The 20885-nt window shown below is 35.4% G+C and overlaps 2 protein-coding genes and 1 long non-coding RNA gene across 3 annotated transcripts; 2 read left to right on the top strand and 1 right to left on the bottom strand.

Moving 5' to 3' along the window:
- On the top strand, nucleotides 3312-3854 carry LOC109228017 (uncharacterized mitochondrial protein AtMg00810-like). The gene is made up of 2 exons (XM_019393206.1): nucleotides 3312-3555; nucleotides 3646-3854. Exons 1-2 carry the CDS (start codon nucleotides 3312-3314, stop codon nucleotides 3852-3854), a joined length of 453 nt encoding a protein of 150 aa, XP_019248751.1.
- LOC109228335 lies at nucleotides 9535-11498 on the bottom strand. Its single transcript, XR_002068368.1, has 2 exons — nucleotides 11419-11498; nucleotides 9535-10746 (listed from the first exon to the last, which is right to left on the bottom strand). It is a non-coding gene; the product is annotated as an uncharacterized LOC109228335 (long non-coding RNA).
- On the top strand, nucleotides 12005-19186 carry LOC109228016 (lysine--tRNA ligase-like). Its single transcript, XM_019393205.1, is given in 20 exon segments — nucleotides 12005-12008; nucleotides 13790-13852; nucleotides 14266-14337; nucleotides 14915-14970; nucleotides 15695-15763; nucleotides 15896-16061; nucleotides 16137-16230; nucleotides 16396-16481; nucleotides 16701-16813; nucleotides 16909-16989; nucleotides 17168-17293; nucleotides 17386-17600; nucleotides 17602-17660; nucleotides 17748-17844; nucleotides 17945-18101; nucleotides 18250-18393; nucleotides 18515-18583; nucleotides 18727-18791; nucleotides 18793-18835; nucleotides 18915-19186. Coding segments are annotated over 20 exon segments (1815 nt in total). The 3' UTR covers nucleotides 18951-19186.

Raw genomic sequence — 20885 nt, 5'->3', positions numbered from 1 at the left:
AATTAAAGCATGAATCAAGCTAAATAACATTAACCCATAAACAATTATATCCTAAAATTGAAGTCCCATTAAATACCCACACTAGGGTTGGGTCACAACCCTAGATAATGGGTTTAGCTACTCATAATCAAGGTAGAAATCAAAGATGGAGATAAAATATAAGCCATAAAAGTTGATTACAAGAATAAAATCTAAGAATAATAGCTAAAGCTGCTCTAAAATTACTCTAAGTAGTAAAAATACTGCTGCTCACGAGCACCACAGACAAAAGATGACCTAAAAATGTGAAAAAGATCTATTTATACACAGCTGAAATTACTGGACAAAACTACCCCTACGAAGGTTCTGCTGTCAGTGGAATTCTGGCCGCCTCAGCGCATGAACTTTCACGGCCGCGCAAAAATAAACGCGGACCTCGTTTCTTCAATTTTGGACTGGGACTGGGCTAGGTTTCGTGGACAGCGTAAAATCTACCGCGTCAGCTTTGACTTCTATCGCGACCGCGTAAAATATTCGCAGACCGCGTCCCTCATTTGAGCTCATATTGCAAGGTCTCTGAACTTTGACCGACGCTCTCAGTGGAAATGTCACCGCGGCCGCGTCAGGTATTCTGCGGCCGCACTTTTTCATCGCGGTCAGCGGTCTCTGTTGCACCCAAAACACCTTATCTGAATCTCAATTCCACGGACCGCGTAATTGTGGCAGCTTCAGCGGTGGATCTTCCGCGGCCGCTCTTTCCTTCGCGACCAGCGCTTTTATCTCAGCTTTGAACTTGTGCAAATTTAATTCCTTCATGAGTTGATTTCGGCTTTCTTGCCTCATTTTGACCAAACCCTGCAGACAAGCATATTAAGTTAGTTTTCGGGAATACTTTTACACATTTTTTATCCAAAATCTAAGCAAAAGAGAGCATAAGATAGGCTAAATCCATAGTTATCAAGTACCAACAGGGAATAAATGCAAAATAGTCCATATAGGAAGTGTCTCTATACTAGACAATCAAGTTTTGAAGGATGTTTTACATGTTCCTAACTTTAAGTTCAACTTATTGTCTGTTTCAAAACTGACCAAGGAACTGAGCTGCTGTGCAATATTCTTCACTGACTTCATTGTGCTGCAGGGTTTTTACAATAGGAAGGTGATGGAGATTGGTAAGGAATCATGTGATCTTTACCTTCTACAGAGGAGATCAACACCTATAGTAACAATGGCTACTAGAAGTTCAAATATTTCAGATCTTTGGCACATGAGACTACGACACCCTTCAATAAAGGCAATGCAGGATATCCATCAGTTGAGAAACTCAGTGGACAGTAGAGTACAACATAGCTGTGAAGTATGCCCCTTGGCTAAGCAAAGCAGGCTAAAGTTTCCATCTAGTAGTCATAAAGTTGTTAGCATTTTCAGCTTGTTCATGCAGATGTATAGGGACCTCATAGAATACCTATATATGACAGGAAACACTACTTTGTTACAGTGATGGATGATTGCAATAGGTTCACTTGGGTATGCTTGTTGCAATCAAAGAGTGAAGTAATAGTTTTGTTGAAGAACTTCTTTTCAATGGTTAAAAATTAATTTTGTGTGACTGTTAAAACATTAAGGTCTGATAATGGTACTGAGTTCTTTAATTGTAGCTGCAATGAACTATTTTCTTAGAAATTGTTCGCCAGAGTAGTTGTCCCTACACATCTCAACAGAATGGGGTATTAGAGAGGAAGCATAGACATATTCTGGAAGTAGCTAGAACATTGAAGTTTTAAAGTTCAATTCCTAACAGGTTTTGGGGAGAATATGTAAAGATTGTTGTGTATCTACTTAACAAATGGCTCACTTCTGTCTTGAAAGGGAAGTCACCTCATGAACTCCTATTTAATAAACCACCTGACATAGATCACCTTAGGGTATTTGGTTGTCTATGTTATGCTAGTAAGATAAGTTTAGTCCAAGAGCAAACACGAGTGGTGTTGGTGGGGGTACTCAACATTTTAGAAGGGCTACAAACTTCATGATCTAGAAAGAAAGATCTTTTCTAGTTAGAAGGAATGTTAGCTTTAGGGAGGATGTGTTCCCATTCAAGAATGCTGAATTGGATTTTACTGAATTATTTCTCAAACAGTGAGAGTTGGTGGAACTAATTCCACCACAACCAGCCCAACATAATATTCAAGGTGAATCAGCATCTCAGCTAGAAGAGCTAGAAGATAATGATGATACTCAACAACAACAAATGCCACATACTCAAACTTTGCCAGAAGCTCATGAGAATCAAACTACTACATCAACTGATGCAGTTTCAGCAGAAACATTGACACCAGCAGCAGACACCCCACAAGATAATTTGAGTGACCTATCAATGTCACCACAGATGTCACCACAACCACTAGAATCTTCCACTCAACAGCTACAAGTTCAGGAGATAGCCCATGATACCAGAAAATGAGGAAGAATCTCCATTTGGTTAAAAAATTATGTGACAACAAAGAGTACTACTGGTCATTGCTTGTATCCTTTGTCCAAGGGTTTATACTATGGGAACCTAACAACAAGGTACCAGTCCTACTTGAAGGCTTTTTCAGCTTGCATTGAACCTAGTTCTTTCAAGGAGGCAGTTCAAGATAACAGATGGGTTGGAGCCATGCATCAGGAGATACAGGCACTCGAAGACAATGTCACTTGGGAGCTGGTTGATTTACCTATAGGAAAGTAAGTCATTGGATCTGAGTGGGTGTACAACATCAAATACAAAGCAAATGGAGAAGTAGAAAGATTCAGGGCTCGTTTAGTTGCCAAAGGATACAATCAAAAGGAAGGGCTTGATAATCATGATACTTTCTCACCTGTGGCCAAGATGGTCATAGTGGGACTTGTTATCAGCATAGCCACTTCTAAAGGTTGGCCTTTGTATCAAATGGACGTCAATAATGCCTTTCTACATGGTGATTTATATGAAGAAGTTTATATGGATTTGCCCAAAGGCTTTACCAAACAGGGGCAGAACAACGTGTGTAGGCTTCTGACAATTGGAGTCTTTGTATAGGCTCAGGAAAGCCTCCAGACAATGGAATATCAATCTTACTGAAGCTTTGACAGAGAGTGGATATAATCAAAGTGTTTTTTATCATTCTTTATTTACCAAAATACAAGGAGATGGTTTAGTTGTCATCCTCGTCTATGTGGATTATTTGCTGATTACAGGCAGTCATCCAACACTAATAGAATATGCCAAAATGACCCTGCACAATCGATTTAAAGTTAAAGACCTTGGTGAGTTGAGGTACTTTCTTGGAATTGAAGTGTTGAGATAAAAAATGAGGACATTACTTAACCAGAGAAAGTATGCTCTGGAGCTTATTTCTCAAGTTGGCTTGAGTGGATGTAAACCTGCTAAGACACCTTTGAAACTTAATAAAAAATTGACCACTGTTGATTATAATGTTCATATAGGAAAGACTAATGATTTAGAGCTTGAAGATGTCACAGACTATCAACAATTGATTGGGAAGCTCTTGGATCTCACCATCACTAGGCCAGAAATTAGCTTCGCAGTTCAGAGTTTAAGCCAGTTCATGCAGAGGCCTAAATAATCACACTTGGAGGCCACCTTCAGAGTGGTATAATACCTTAAAGGCTCTCCTGGTTTAGGGGTGTTACTACATGCTGGTCCTATCACCAATTTGTCTGCATATTGTGACTCAGACTGGGCCACCTACCCTAACACAAGGAGGTCAGTCACAGGGTATGTTGTCAAACTAGGGGAAGCTCTCATTTCATGGAAGTCTAAGAGGCAACACACTCTCAGAAGAAGCTCTGCAAAGGTTGAATACAGGAGCATGACAGCAGTAGTAGCTTAAGTTACTCGGGTAGTTGGTCTATTATAGGAGTTAGGACTCCCTGTCTCTCAGCCTGTGTCCCTGTTCTACGATAACAAGGCAGCTATCCAAATTGCTAGCAATCCTATTTTCCATGAGCGCACAAAGCACAATCGGATTTTTTGAGGAACGTATCGAGAGAGAATTGGATTTGGTTAGACAATGTGTGGTTGGTAAACAAGGATCGGTTTTTTAGCAAGGTACAGAATGTATCGTCAAATATTCAATATGATTCCACAAGATCTAGTTTCGTTCATGACCTGATCAATTCGATCAGGCACTCGCCATCTATTTTCATTGTTCAAATCTTTGACAACACGAAAAAACCATTGTTCAACCTTTTCTTATGTATGAATCGATATTATTCCATTCCAAATCCTTCCCGATACCTCCCAAGGAAAATCTCGAATTTGGATCCCAAATTGACGGGTTAGTGTGAGCTTATTGGACTTGATTGTCATTTTGTGCGAGAAAAGATCAAGTCTGGGCTTATTTTTCCTTAGCATGTTCCCTCCTCTCAGCTTGCAGACTTATTAACCAAAGGATTACCTGCTGCTCAGCACCAACTTCTCTTATGCAAGCTTGGCGTGTTCGATATCTTTCACCCACCAACTTGAGGGGGAGTATTGAGTGAGGGGTAGTTTACGGTACTAAGTGAGGGGTAGTTTAGTAATTATACGATGCTCCTCCACTAACTAATACTGAAAGTGGTTATGTTGGTTAATATCGTGTATTCCGAGAGTTAGTTAACACAGTAATGAGAATTCCTCTTCCTTCTCTCTACTTTCTCTCTTTACGATCTTCCCCAATTGCATAATTCATCGATTGAATGTGTAATCAGTGGCGGACCCAGGATTTTCTGCGAGCGGGTTCAATCTTAGAAATACATAACTTTAGTCGTAAAATTGTAGTTGTCAAGTTGGTTCAAATAAAATATTTATACAAAATTTACACAGCTTTAATCATAATTTATACATATACACAGTATTATTTTTTGGTGAAGCGGGTTCATTTGAACCCGCTTGCCACCACATGCGTCCGCCACTATGCGTAATAATCTGAGTGCGTGTGAATAGATCTCAGATTTTATCTGTGCACATGGTCTGAACCTGCAATACAATAATAAAAATATTTGAAAATGTCAATCCAAGAATTAAAAAAAGAAGAAGATACAATACAAAGAAATCTTATTCGGTCTCCTTAGGCATGATGATGATCCTCTATTAATGATCATACTGCACTACCTTCACATCATCCCTCATGAACTTATGTATTAGAAGCATGCGTAAATGGAAAACCCTCAGGCTCATAGCTACTGTCTCGAAGCCGAAATCCTAAAATGCTGGGAGATACACGATGTGAAGACGGATTGACTGATAAAAGCGGTTGCGCCAAATGGACGGGATGAAATTAGACTAAATGATGGACGCATCGAACTATATCCCTATGTTGCACTCTAAACCGGTGTAGGCATAAAGGATATGCAGGACTAGATGAAGCATTCAACTATTGTTGGTAATCTGTGTTCGAAATCAGAAAATCGGAGAAGCGGAGAAACATTAGTTTAATAAACAAAACAGAAAAAATAATTCCAAGCCCACAAGTTGCTTGTGTGTCCTTAAGGAATTTAATATCCTCACTGTTGCCCAAGGTTTTGGATTAATTCCTCCCAGGATAGAACGGAATAACTATTCTGTAATACTGGCAATCGAAATTACAGAATTTCAGCGAACTCAGCAGACGGAGCAAATCACACTTGACACTTATGTTTATTTGAAAATAATGCAACAATATAGAAAAGAGGGGAGAAATTTTCAGATTTTTTCATCTTTGAAAAAAAAGGCCAAGCCTCTAAATTTATAGACTAAGGAAAGGTGAGATGAAGAGGTGCAATCCAAAAGGTGCCTCTTCCATTTCCCATTCACACCCCTTAAAGAAAAATGCAACAATCCCCCACATGAATGGGGAATGGACATATGTGAAAAAACATGCATGAAAATGCTGTGTGATTCACAAGTAAGGATTAATCGCATCTGGATAAGTAGGTTTCCCTTTGAACTTTCCGTAGTGAACTTATGTCGGATATACTCGGTCAATCGGTAGAATTGATATCTTTGAACCGTCGAGCTTTGGTGTATACCTAGACAACCATACGTCACACAATCAACCCTTAACCGTCTTTGGTTCTCATTGTTGTGTTCGTTTCAGCCATGAACACCACCTGGTTCATAAGTGCGTAGAGAACTGGCCTTACAGAATTCTCCTTGAAGCTCTTACACTTCACACTTACATAGGTGATTCCTAAACGTGTTATCCCGTAGATACACTATTTGATATACCCTGTATCAAACTTAGAAACCATTAAAAAGCCTTAACGCTTTATCCTTGGTACTGAACATTGTCTTATCACGAGAATATACCAAAAAGAAATTTTATTTGACAATGTTGAACCGTCATTAGTGACTTTGTTTGAGCTCCTTGAACCTAGATCTTGGGATCTCCAGTCTTCTAGGTAGAGTTACCGCCACAATGACTCGGCCATAGTCACATTCCCCTCGATGATCTTTCAACTACCTCTTTAGTTAGGCCTTTTATAAGTGGATCCGACACACATCGCTTGACTTTACATAGTCAATTATGATAATTCCCCTAAAGAATAGTTGCCTAACGGTTTTATGTCTTCGTCGTATATGACAAGATTTTTCGTAATACATAATGCTCCCAGCCCTTCCTATTGCCGCTTGACCATTGTAGTGTATGCATATAGGAGCCATCCAGCTTCTTCACCAGCCTTGTCTAAGGCTATAAACTCAGCCTTCATTGTAGAGCAGCAATGCACGTTTGTTTGGACGATTTCCAAGACACTGCTCCTCCACTGATTGTAAAAATATGTCCGCTTGTGGATTTAGTTTAGGTTTATCCGGTGATTCAATTTGCATCACTATACCCTTCAATACCCGCAAGATAGTTATTATAGTGCAATACATGGATATATTTTAAATACCCCAAAACTCATTTTATTATCCTAACAGTTCAATGCGAACTTCTTTATGTCGTAGACTAATACGTCTCGACATTCTATTGCAAATCAGATTATTGACTATACTTAATGTAGTAATAATATATTATAACAACAACAAGAATGATTGGCATCAGTTGTGGCCACAACCTTTTAATATATAACACATTTCGCAATCATTCCGCCATTTTCAAGCATTTGTATGCTATTTATTCATACGTCTATATGATATGCAAATTATAGCATCTTCATTTATAAAACAAATCCAACTTGGAATGGATTTTGGTAATGTTCATCGGTTGGTTCACCTCATTATAGACCAACGTATTAATACATTTGTTCATGAACGGTCATGTTTATACAAAACATGTAAACGCATTTTTCATGAAAAGTCACTGCCTTCCAGGTGACACCCTTTCATAGAAGAGCTAAACATTATAAATGTTCAAGAAAGAACAAATCATTTCTGAAAAAGCACGTAAACAACTTTTGAATTTGTAGTTTCATCAGTAAGACTGAACAAGTAATGAATTCACCGACTATCATATCAATATCCTAAGGATTCGTGGGGTTTGAAGAATCATATCATCTAATTCTTCTAGATAATATATACATCACGTCTAATATTAGCTTTTGTTATGCATAAGCTAAATGCCCCCACATTTCACATGTTTCATGTGCCTTTTCTATCAACATATAATCCATATATAAATAAACAATGACAACATAATCTAGAGTATTCTTAATGTAAATACACTAGTTTGAAATCATTTGACAATATTTTCTAGTCAAATTTCACATGCCATTGTTGGGTGCTTGTTTTAGTCCGTAAAGTGACTTAACAAGTCGATACACCTTTTTTTTTTCTTTTTCAGGAACCACAAACCCTTTAGGTTGTTCCATATAAATTTCTTCCTCCAAATCTCCATTTAAGAAGGTTGTCTTTACGTCCATCTAATGGATTTCAAGGCCATACATAGCGGCTAACGCTATTAACATCCGAGTAGATGTAATCCTCGTTACCGGCGAGTATGTATCAAAATAATCATCAATACCTTCTCGTTGTCTAAATCATTTGACAACTAATCTTACCTTATATTTTTCAATAGTACCATCAGCTTTCATTTCCCTTTTGAAAATCCACTTAGAACGCAAAGGTTTATTTCATGGAGGAAGATCAACTAATTCCCAAGTATGATTACTTGATATGGATTCTATCTCACTATTGAATGTCTCTTTCCAATATTGTGCTTCCGAGGAAGACAATGTTTCTTTAAACATTTGAGGCTCATTTTCCAACAAGAATGTCAGAAAATCCGGTACAAAGGAAGTAGTTATCCTTTGACGTTTACTACGTCTTGAATTTTCCTAATTCAACGTACTTTCCTTTGCTTCTTCCCGAGTTTGCTTAGATATTCACTAGACAACTCACATTCCTTTTTATACGAAATATTCTCAAAGAATTCAGCATTATCTTATTCGATTACCGCATTAATATGAATGTCGGAATTTTCTACTATTTGTTGCATATCCTATGAAAACACAATCAAGCCGATCTTTACCCTTTTGGGTTTAGGAACTTGCACTTTATCTAAGCACCCCCACACCTTAAAATATTTTAAGTTGGGCTTCCTTCCTTCCATTTTTCATATGGAACTCGATTGAATATTCGGTTTTGGGTAAACCAGAACTTTATCAACTAGGCATTCATCATCTCCTTTGACGTTCTATTCTTTCTTTCCGCAATTCCATTAGATTGCGGTAACTCAGGGGCGGTCGTTTGGTCAATAATTTCATATTCCAAATATATTTCTTCAAAAAGAGATTCATATTCGACGCCCCTAGTACGTTGTTGATCCAACCACAAGAACTGTTGTTTGTGTCACGACAGAGCCAGAATAAATAGTGAAGTTTTTAATCTTCAACCAATCTGACACAATCAGAATTAATAAACGGTGAAGTTTTTAATCTTCTAACCGAGTAATATCTGATACCGGATCTAATAAACGGTGAAGTTTTTAATCTTCAAACCGAGTAATATGTGACACAATCAAATTTAATAAACGATGAAGTTTTTAATCTTCAAACTGAACAATAAATTAGAGTAGAAAATCACTAAGATTTTAATCTCCAAAACGAGTAGAAAGTCACTAAGACTTTAATGTCAACGAACGAGTAGAAAATCACGCCGATTTTATTCTCCGAGCAGGATAGAAAATCAGAAAGAGTCTCCAAAACCAGAGGTATAAAATCACAAGAATTTAATTCCCTTTCAAATGGTTTTCCAACTAAGCCATTATAACACTTTAAACAGTTTGATCTTTTTCTCTAATCAAACACATATATGTTCATCTTTACATATATTATGATCTCGAGAATATTTTCAAGTATTAGGTGTAAGACTAACTCATATCTTACAACCTTGAAATAATTTTTTCACATAATTTCAAGCATGCTACCAAAGTTATATACCAAAAGAAATAACTAATATAACCTTAGTTATTCCTAATTAATGTGCATGCAAGACACAATATATATTTGAGATCATCATATTATGAACATCTATCCTAAATTTATAGACACAAAATTTCATAAATCACAAAGGATAGAAAATCAATAAAGATGAGTAAAGTAAAGAACGCATAACCAGGCATAGATATCGCTTTAATTTCTGATGAAGACATGAAGTTATCCCACAAAGACTTGATTCATGTACCGCGAGAAATGCTCCTCTTACAATTCCTTTGGAATTTACCAAACGATGCAATGTGTGAATTAAATAGAATAACCAACATTTTATAATCAACAGCAGGTGCAAGGTTCCAACTCGATATCTCATTCGTTGAGACCACTAGTTGTATTTTTCCTTCCTTTTCTATCCAACAATTGGACTCAATTTAAGAAAGTATCCAGCCTTTCACGTTTGAAGCCGTTAGAAAACAGAAGAAAGTAAAGGACCAAAGTCTCTTATCCAACTTAATTTTCCATTATGGAATTATGGATCAGATTCTATCTGCCTGACGTTTTATAGCAGTGTTCGGTTACTTACTCTCAACGAACTTGAGGATTTCAATAGAAACACCATGAAACTTAATGTAATAACGGCTAACAGTTTTCACATTGGCCTCAATTGATCCTGCACAGATTAGAGTGATGTATTGAGGCGTAGAATTTGTTTAATCTACGCCTGGTGATCACGCTTAAAGTAACCTCATGAACCGCAACATTAATGCGTCGTGGCCACAACAATGATTCATCATTCTCCTTGGTGTAGCCTTATGGTTTTATATTGTTGCTACTGGTGGTGATTTACTGGATCTTCGACATCGATATCCAACTTTCACAGTTTCACTAGACAACGCCACAACACAAATTCACTTCCTTTCCCTTTCTCAATCAGTCCCATTTAAATCATCAGCATATATAGGCGATCTTGAGTCACCACAAACTGACTTTGGCCATAGTACTTGTAACGACATTTAAGAAAAGCTCTTTCTCGTTGCTTCACAAAAGGAGTATTAATTTATACCTCTTAATCGTAATCGACATAAGGAAATGGTCCAGCACTTCACCTTTATTGCACATTTTCTGTTGAGGGCAAGAATTGCCGCAAATGTAGACATCTTCTCTAGAAGCAGTGATTGGCAAACCTTATGGCCAACAGGGAAGCCATTTGTTCTTCTTAAATTGATATCCAACATCCGCCAGACAACCAGTCAATGTCGCAATTTTCTTTCTAAGTCTTGGTCTATCGATTACTGTAACCTCCAATTTTCCTTTCTCGTTTAGTCTCCAACAAACAGTATTAAGACGAACACAGAGAATAAATTCAAATTTCTTAAGATTGTTGGTAATCTGTGTTCGAAATCAGAAAATCAGAGAAGCAGAGAAACATTAGTTTAATAAACAAAACAGAAAAAATAATTCCGAGCTCACAAGTTGCTTGTGTGTCCTTAAGGAATTTAATCCCCTCACTGTTGCCCAAGGTTTTTGGATTAATTCCTCCCAGGATAGAACAAAATAACTATTCTGTAATACTGGCAATCGAAATTACAGAATTTCAGCAAACTCAATAGACGGAGCAAATCACACTTGACACTTATGTTTATTTGAAAATAATGCAACAATATAGAAAAGAGGGGAGAAATTTTCAGATTTTTCCATCTTTGATAAATGAGGCCAAGCCTCTAAATTTATAGACTAAGGAAGGGTGAGATGAAGAGGTGCAATCCAAAAGGTGCCTCTTCCATTTCCCATTCACACTCTTTAAAGAAAAACGCAACGACTATAACCTTGGGTGGACCGTGATAACCATAAAACTGGGTGGCCGAGGCCATATTAGGGTTGCTGAGGGAGGCATAGAGTAGAATGATGGTGGAAAAGATAGGTGCGAGGAAGAATGCATCTGTAGAGCGGAAGGAAAAGAGGAGTAATACTATCATGGGATCATTATCACCTTCCATTTAAAAATATACGTTAATATAAAAATATAAAATAATATAAACAAGAGAGCTTGAAAAAACCTACATGCCATTCCTCCTCGCTTAACTCTTCTTCATCCATGCATTTTTCTTCTTCGCTTGTTTCTTTTCATAAGTTGATTCTCCTCGTTGTTGTGGATGTTATATATCCTTCAAATTAATTTCTTCTAATATGCGTCGAGGATATCCCAAGTCATTTTCTAATAACTCATTGTCAACCGTTTAGTGAACACTTGATATGTTGACTTGGTAAGCAACATCTAGCACATTCTTGACATTCACCCACATGCTTAGTTTTATTACCATACACCAATCCAACTTATCCTCTCTGCAACTGATAAAGGAGCATAATATATTTACATAATATTTTGTGTAATTGTAAAATGATCACAGCGTCCATACTCTCTCATTTTGGCGTAATTTCAATTATATTGTACTGTAATTCTCTTTTTCCTTCCTCTACGTATAAGATAAAAAACAAGAAAGAACAATCAACCAGAACAAAAAGGGCACCTCTTAGATAAGCCATGTTAAGCGTAGGTAGCATATATACGAAGCAAACATCATGAATATGTCTAGGCAATTTAAAGAAAAATAAAAAAAAGTTGAGTTATATACATTAATTTTGCAAAATGGGTATACATAATACATTTGTCACTTAGGTTCTCCTTGTTTAATATCAAAACAAAATAAATGATAATAACTTTTAAATTTAGTACCAAAACAGATCAGATAAAAGTTTAGAAAAAATATCGTTCGACATCGTCTTTGAGTCAAATTTTCTATTCGATTTGATTTTTCAAGTTTTTCTGAACACTCCTAATTTTATGTTACGTAAATCGAATGGTGTTGCTTTACGAATTATTTTTGGTGTTTAATTAGTACTGTATAGTGATAATGTAGAGGCTTAACTGATCAAAACATTTTTTTTTTTTCATAAAACTTTCTCGTAAAAGAACTGCCAAACGGCAAACGATGAAAAGTTCAAAATTAAGCACGGGGATATAGCTCAGATGGTAGAGCGCTCGCTTCAAATTGTGTTTTTTATTTTATTTTATTTTTTTCTCTTTTTAAACTAAGTTTATTTCATCTCTTGTTTTCCTTTCACTTATTTCGTCTTTTGTTTGCTTAGAATTATGTAAAAAATCTTAACGGTTAGAAATTTAAAATCCATTAAAAAATTTACCTTATATAAATTCTTTCCTTATATGGACTAATTAACTATAATCAACTAAAATTTTCTTTATTCAATTATTCCTTATTCCTTATTTAAATTATGTATGTGTTGTATAGTGATTTATGGAACACCTTATAATGCAGTGAGAATAATAAATAAATAAATAAATAAAAGAGCTTTATTTCCTTTTAGGTGACTTTATGAACACAGATGCCCAAGTTTCTGTCTATTTCCTTATTTTATTTTTTAGAGTTAATTTAATCATTCAAGACAAAATTAGATTTGCAATAAATCTATAAGTTAAAACCTTCAAAAATTATACAAAATAAATATATGAAATTTACCATATATGAAATATTGATTAGTGTAATTTATGCCGTCCTAAATTTAAGTCATTCCTAATTATGCAAAACTAATAATCGGTACTTGAGTTAGGGAATAACATCTATAACAGGAACTTCTCTCTGGTAAGTTAACCTCTACCCAATCTTTTCAACTGTCTTCATAAACGATATTCTTCAGGTATTTCTATGGCTATAATTTTTTTTCTCGTTCTTCTTTTTGTGGGATTGGCTTTGGTTTGCTTTTCCTCTTTAATTTTTGTTGATTCTTTGGAAGGATTACTGGATGAGCATGAACGTTTTATTATTATGATCAATATTTGATAAGATTTACATGTTCAAATTATCGGTTTCACGTATTTTATTGTAAAATTTTATAGTTTTTTACTTAATTATTATGTTGAATTATTAACCAATGATTGAGGACTTCTATGACGTCTTTCTTTATGATTTAGTTATATAGGATCAATATTCACGAAGCTCTTATACTTCTATTTTACAACTAAAAAAGGTCAGCCATGAAGTATCTCGTTTACACAGGGTTCGGAGAAGGACCGTACCTCAAAGGGGTGAGATGTAGGCAGCTTACCCTAATATTATTTCATGGCTCGAACCCATGAACTATAGGGTGAGATGTAGGCAGCTTACCCTAATATTATTTTATGGCTCGAACTCATGAACTATAGGTCACAGGAAGATAACTTTACAGAGTACACGCATATCGTGCACGTAGAGACTAGTGGGGTATCATTAAAAGAATAACGGACATTAATTTCTTGTCAACCAAGGAGAACGAGTATTAGTAAATTACTTTGTCTGGAAAAGTAATTAAATTAAGTAAATCGGTCTTCATGCGATTACTTGACGGACAAGTACTTAAATCTTATAAATTCGTTAAGGGTTAACGTTTTATTTTTCCATCACTAAAGGCAGACTAGCGCTAAAGAAAGTTAAGGCAAGAGGTAAGAAACAAATTTTGATACAAATCTTCTGTTATTTTTCTATGATATATGATAATATGGAAAAGTAGTGTATTTTTAGTATAAATAAGAAGGACAATGACGTTTTTTCTATTAAAAGATTATCAACTTGTTTAATTATGAAAGTAATTGCATAATCAACCCTCTAATATTATCAAGTTGCTGAGTCATATAGTCAACCTTTCTTCCATACTTGTTCTTGAAAAGTTTCATCACTCGTCACCAATGGATTCTTCTATTTCAACAGAACCACTTAACAACAAGTATGGTGTCTTAGCTATTCTGTCTTTTAATCAGTTGTCTATTTTTAATATTGAAAGTTAGGTAAATATTTTTTGCTTATGCATATGTGCTTTGACAGTTGCAATACCTTATATAATTGATATGAATTTCAGAAATAAAAACGGTGGGGTTGCTAGACGGAGCTAGAGTGCTGGGAGCGGGTTCGGCCAAATCCAGTAGCTTTGGTTCGAATCTTGTATTTGTCTTAAAAAAATCTATTGAATATGCGTAAATTATTACTCCCTCCGTTCCAATTTATGTGAACCTGCTTGACTGGACACGAAGTTTAAGAAAAAATGAAACTTTTGGAATTTGTGGTCCTAAACAAGTTAAAAAGAGGCCCAGAGTATTTGTATAGTTATAAAAGCTTCTCGTTAAGGGTAGAATTGTAAGTTTAAGCTAAATTGTTACCAAATTTAGAAAGGATCATTCTTTTTGGAACGGACCAAAAAGGAAATAGGTTCACATAAACTGGAACAGATGGAGTAATTAAAATCTCGAACCCATAAGCTTGAAATGCTGACTCCTCCGCCGACTATTATCGGTTTGTTAGTGAGAATCTTGTATTTGTTCCTAAGTTTAGGAACTTATAAAACTTTTCTTTTATATATATGTTCTACAATTTAGTAATTGTTGTTAATCCTAATATTTCCCTATAAAAGTAGAACCACAGTGTAAGCTTAAATTATACAGAGACAGAACTCTGCTCTCTTTTCCAATCTATATGCTGCGCTTATGTTATATTTCCCTTTGGTGAAACAGTGCTCTTAAGAGAGAAGAAGACAAAGGAGAAGGAACACCTGGAACAGGAAAAGAAGGTACTCACTCCGTCCCAAAATACTTGTATTGTTTCACTTTTCGAGAGTCAGCTTTACTTATCTTTAAAACTAAATTAGACTTGGTTATTTCAATATTTTAAATTAAAGTTTAGATATTCAAAAACTATAAGAAAAGTACTATAATTTGCTATTACTCTAATATCAATATAGTTAAAAAAAAATACTTGTTAAAATATTGGTCAAAGTTCATATAGTTTGAATCTCGAGAAACGAAAAGTGACATGTATTTTTGGATAGAGGGAGTAAAACTTTTTTACAGTGTATTTTGTTTATGTTTTGTTCTGAGTGGAGCTTGAGTAACTGGTTTATCAATCATAATGATATAAAATCTTGGTTTTTCATGGTACTCCAAAATTTCTTCCATAGAAAGAAAAAAAAAACTGATGTTAAGATGGACACACTCAAGAGTAAGTAGAGTTAGAGTAGTCTTGATCCAGCTTATTTTACTACCCTATAAGTATAGGTCCTAAAAATCGGTACCTGTGCCGGTGAAAGGTAGCAGGTATCTCGTGGTATTTGGAGTTGCGCACGCAAGCTAGCTCGAATACTATAGTAATAAAAGATAAAAAAAGTATAGGTCTCAAAAACTGATGCAGAAAAGGGAAATTCTGTAGCTAAACATATTTATCTTTTTTGCATGCGTGCAAGTGAAAGTATACATTATTCAAGTTGATGAGTTTTTGTCTCAATTGGATTTTTACAGGCTGCGTCAGTGGCCAAAAGACAATTGCAGCATCACAATATGTCTGAGAGTGATAGTTTGGATCCTACAGTAAGTCCCTCTGCCATTTTGTTGTTGTCTGTGGCAGTTTCATTCCTTGTTGATTTTACAACCCGAAAAATTCTGTGATGAGCATGAGCTTTCACAGTGTGATAAATGGTTAAAACTGTTCTTTTGTGGCAGCAATATCGGGCTAACAGGTTGAAGAGCCTTGAATCGTTGAGAGAATCTGGAATAAATCTGTATTCAGAAGCACCTCGCAACATAATCTCTATCCGTCAATTTATCAGCAAGTATGCTTATTTAAGTGCTGGAGAGAAACTTGAGGCCATTGAAATCTCCTTAGCAGGTTCTTAAAATCTGATTTCCTTTTAAACATTAATTAGATTTGAACTTCAATAACTTTTTATTCAAATCCGTGTAGGGAGAGTAATTACCAAGCGAGCATCATCGTCAAAGCTCTATTTCTATGAACTGCTTGATGACGGGGCGAGAGTACAAGTAATGGCTGATGCAAGGTATTGAATTATTTGAGTTGAGCTCAATGAGTGATGAAATTATGCTATCAGGATATTAAGAGTATCTTGCCTTGGCTGCTTAACGTAAATGGCATAGCGAATTCTTTTGGTCCATTATTTGAACTGCATTTCATTTTCTGACTCATAATATTATTTGTTGAGTAGGGATTCAGATACGGATACTGTTGCATTTTCTACCTATCACTCTGGAGTCAAGCGAGGCGACATCATTGCTATCTGTGGATATCCTGGTTAGTCCTTTAAAATCCATTAAATCAAGAAAACTAAGAAGATGGTTATCTTTCACCACCTGAAAGAATATTCACAAACAAGTTTCGCAAATCCAATCCAATTTTTTATAGCTTAAAATTATGCCAGTAATGGCATTCTTTTTTCAAGTAGTAGTATTGAAGAATGATTAGTTTTTATGAAAATTTCCAAGGCATTAAAGTGTCATACTTCTGCTGCAGGGAAGAGTAAGAGAGGAGAGCTAAGTATCTTTCCAAGATCTTTGGAAGTGAAAGCCCCTTGCCTACACATGCTACCAAGGCGTTTGGCTGTCGCAGATGAAACTCGAACACAGGTGAACCACCCATAAGGAAACCTATCTTTTGTATGTCCAGTATATTAACATCAACGATTCTTAATACGAAACTCAAAAGCATTGTTTATTTCCAGAGTTCCCAAGGAACAACAACTAACGGTACTTGGACTCCAGGAGATGCAAGAAATCCTGCTTCATATGTGTTAACTGACCAGGTATGATCATATCAAGAATCTGGTTTCTTAAATGTAAAATGTAAAATGTAAACCAGATAAAAATGAAAATAGTTAGGTAAAAGCACTTCTTAATTGTACTGGAGTACCCATATTTGGTTAATCTGGTTTCCTGCATCTAAATTGTGGTAGGCTAATTGTGTTACTTTGTGATTTTCAGGAAACACGGTATCGTCAAAGGTACTTAGACCTCATGATAAATCCAGAAGTTCAAAATGTATTCAGGACTCGCACCAGAATCATTAAATATATCAAGCGTTTCCTCGATGATCTTGAGTTTCTCGAGGTTTAATACTCCTACAAATAGCCCTTTGATATCTTACTTTATTCTTTGGAGAAAACTGTTCTTTTCTCACTCAGCTTTCTATTCTGCCTTAGGTGGAGACTCCTAATATGAATTTGACTGCTGGAGGAGCTTCCGCGAGACCATTTACTACTTACTATAATGAATTGGACACAAACGTACACATGCGTGTTTCCCCTGAGCTTTATCTTAAGATGTTGGTTGTTGGTGGATTTAATCGTGTTTATGAGATCGGAAAGGTATTCAGGAATGAGGGAATTGATCAAACTCATTGTCCTGAATTCACAATTTTATATGGCTTATGCTAATTACAATGATTTGATGGATTTGACAGAGCAACTATTATCAGGCAAGCTTCTCAACTTGCTAAATCCAGCTGCAGTTACACATTTCACTTATACACAAACTAATTTTATTTTTTGCATGCTGCTCTTAGGTATGGTGAAGGAACTAAACGGAAGCCATAAAATACGATACCATGCTAATGGCTCGGATAATGAACCAATAGAAATTGACTTCACTCCTCCATTCAGGTTAGTACAAAAGTGATTAATGTTGTAAATTTTCACCATCCCAAAAAGTAGTAGTAGCATTCACTTAATATTTGGAGTTTCTTTTCTTTTTTAATTGCAGAAAGATTGATATACTGTCAGAGTTGGAGAGAGTGGCTAACATCAGTATACCTAGAGATTTTTCCAGTGAAGCTGCTAATAAGTACTTGCTAGATGTATGTGAAAAGTTTGATGTCAAGTGTCCTCCACCTCATACCACAGCACGATTGCTCGATAAGGTCATTTTCCTGCCTTGCCAAACAATGTTGTTGTCATTTTTATATTTTCTTTTCCGCGTTGAATGACAACTCTATGTGTGATTGAAGTTATATTTTTCAGAATCTAATATCTTGTTGACATACTAATACCTGTGTGATTGTTCCACAGCTAGTTGGTCATTTTATTGAAGTAAGCTGCATAAATCCAACTTTTATTATCAATCATCCTGAGATCATGAGTCCACTGGCAAAATCGCACAGATCAGCGCCTGGTTTGACTGAGCGTTTCAACTTATTTGTAAACAAGATAGAGGTAATATGTAGCTTTTTTTTTGGTTGATGCAAATGCTACTCGTTGTTTTAATCATGATCTTGCATTTAGTACTGCTATTTTAACTAACTCTATAAGCTGATCCTGTCTCACTTTTCTCCAGCTATGCGATGCCTACACTGAACTAAATGATCCTGTAGAACAGAGACGACGTTTCACTGAGCAATTAAAGGTATATTTGTGCTATTACCAAATTGTAGGATAGTAGCAACAATGCATATGAATTGTTAAGTTTATACCACCAGAAGAAATCAAGAAAGAGCAACATGAGGTTCTTTTTCCTACTTAACTAACACTGTTGTTTCATTATCCCAGGATCGAACATCAGGAGACGACGAAGCAATGGTTTTGGATGAATCCTATATTACTGCTTTAGAGTATGGATAGACTTACAATGTTGCTAACAGATTCACAAAATGTCAAGGTACGTTAAATGACAAGTTTATATTCAAGAAAATGTGAATAGCTGTCAATTCTTACTCAAATATTTTCTTTCTTCTCAGGAACCAATCCTCTTTCCACCCATGAGACCACAGTAAAAGAATTGACCGAGAGAAGTTCCATGATCAGATTGGTTGACTTATTTGCATTTTTAGATAAAAACTTTCAGATGCAGTTCCAGTATTTGTGTAGAATTTTGATTTTAGTATCTCAATATAAGCATAAACACAATATATTAAAGCTTTACTTATTTCTGAGAGGAAGTGCAAGTGGTGGACAAGTTACTCAACAATCAATTTTTTATAATCATCCAGTTGCGTATGTTGTATTACAAAATTTATGTGTAAAGTTTCACTAAAATTGCAATAATAGTAGATATGAACTCTTAACTTTAAAAATATAATAATTTCAATGTAAAAAACCTTAAAAGTTGATCCATAACGGTTAAATTCTAGATCCGCCTTCGCTTATGTATATCCATCTCTTGAGGTGTGGTAGAGACACCCTTTAGTAAATAGGGTGGTATCTGGAAATTTGAGTAGTTCTAATAGATGTCATTCGACTTGCTTTGCAAATATATATATATACATATATATATATATATATATATATATATATATATATATATATATATATATATATATATATATATGCGCGAAACCGAGTAAAACTTAAAACCACCATAGTCCAGACCAAAACTCACTTGCAAATTTTTAAAAATTCATAATTTATTAACCATTACATCATTTAATTACCCATGTATTATGTTAAGGTTGTACCTTTAATTTACTCTATAAAAGGTAATATAATTCCTAAAAGACACAATTTAATATGCATGTTTTTCCATGTAAAAAAAAGTATTCAGCATTTACTCAACGTAAATATTACTGACTGTTTTCACTACTTAAACTCATAACATATAAATCATAGAGAAATAACTTTACTATTGCTCCACTGCTCATCTTCCTAATTTCTTATTATTATAATAACGAACCAAAAATATAGTACTTTTTAATAATTAAAAGTTAAAATGTACTTTAAATCATGTACAAAGTCTTTCTTTGTCAAAGCACGCAAAACCGAATCTTCTATATTATATTAAAAGGAGAGTAGTATGCATTGTGGTTAAGCCAAGTGGCAAGCTAAAATGAAGCCACTTGGCAATTTTAGGACAACATAATAATTAGAAATTATATATAGAAACATAATTAATGAAGTAGTTTAATGAATCTTATAGGCAGAATAGCCTGGGAGACACTTGTACTTGTTCCGGTTTGTCATCCTGGTCCCTACACTCCATAAAGTTTCTTCTAGACACTTCAACTTAATCAAAACAAGACTTTTAAACCCTCCGGAATCGCGTGATACTCACTTGCCTGACGTGGATGACAAATCAGCATCCACATCAGATTCTATGCCAAAATAATACTATTATTTAACAAAATTTTAATTTCTTAAACAAAAAATAAAATAAAATAAGCAAAAAATTAAAATTAAAGAAAACCCCTCCTTTCTTCAAACCCACCCACTCAACCTTCTTAAAATAATAACTCACCTTCCATGGCTTCTCCACCATGAGTACCACTACTTCTTCGCTTGAGTTTATACTCAAGCGAATTGAGATTGAGATTGAGATTGAGATTCTTCGCTTGTTTTAAGTTTTATTCACCAATTAACCAAGAGTGATTTTTCAATAGAAAAATGCAGCTCTGCAGTAGTGGAAAAAGTTCGTCAATTTTTTTTTTTTGGGTGCATCGTTTTTCAAATCAGCTATGTCAATAAACCTTTCTGTTTAGATTTTACACTTCTTAAATCCTTTGTCTTAAACTCGTCTTTATAGCTTCTTGTTTACAAACTGAGAATTCCACTACTTGAGATTATATTTTACTATTCGTGAAGAAGACGAGGAGAAGGGTCAGGGGGATCAGAATGAAGAGGGAAGGGACTGAAGAAGAAGGAGGGGTGAGCGAAGGGGGAAGGGATTGAAGAAAAGAAGGGGAGGGGGGCAGAACGAAGGGGGGAGGGGCTGAAGA

The sequence above is a fragment of the Nicotiana attenuata genome, chromosome 6 (genome assembly GCF_001879085.1).
Source record: "Nicotiana attenuata strain UT chromosome 6, NIATTr2, whole genome shotgun sequence".
NCBI lineage: Eukaryota > Viridiplantae > Streptophyta > Magnoliopsida > Solanales > Solanaceae > Nicotiana > Nicotiana attenuata.
The sequence above is the reverse complement of the archived record's forward strand: the minus strand, read 5'-3'. Positions and strand labels throughout refer to the sequence as shown.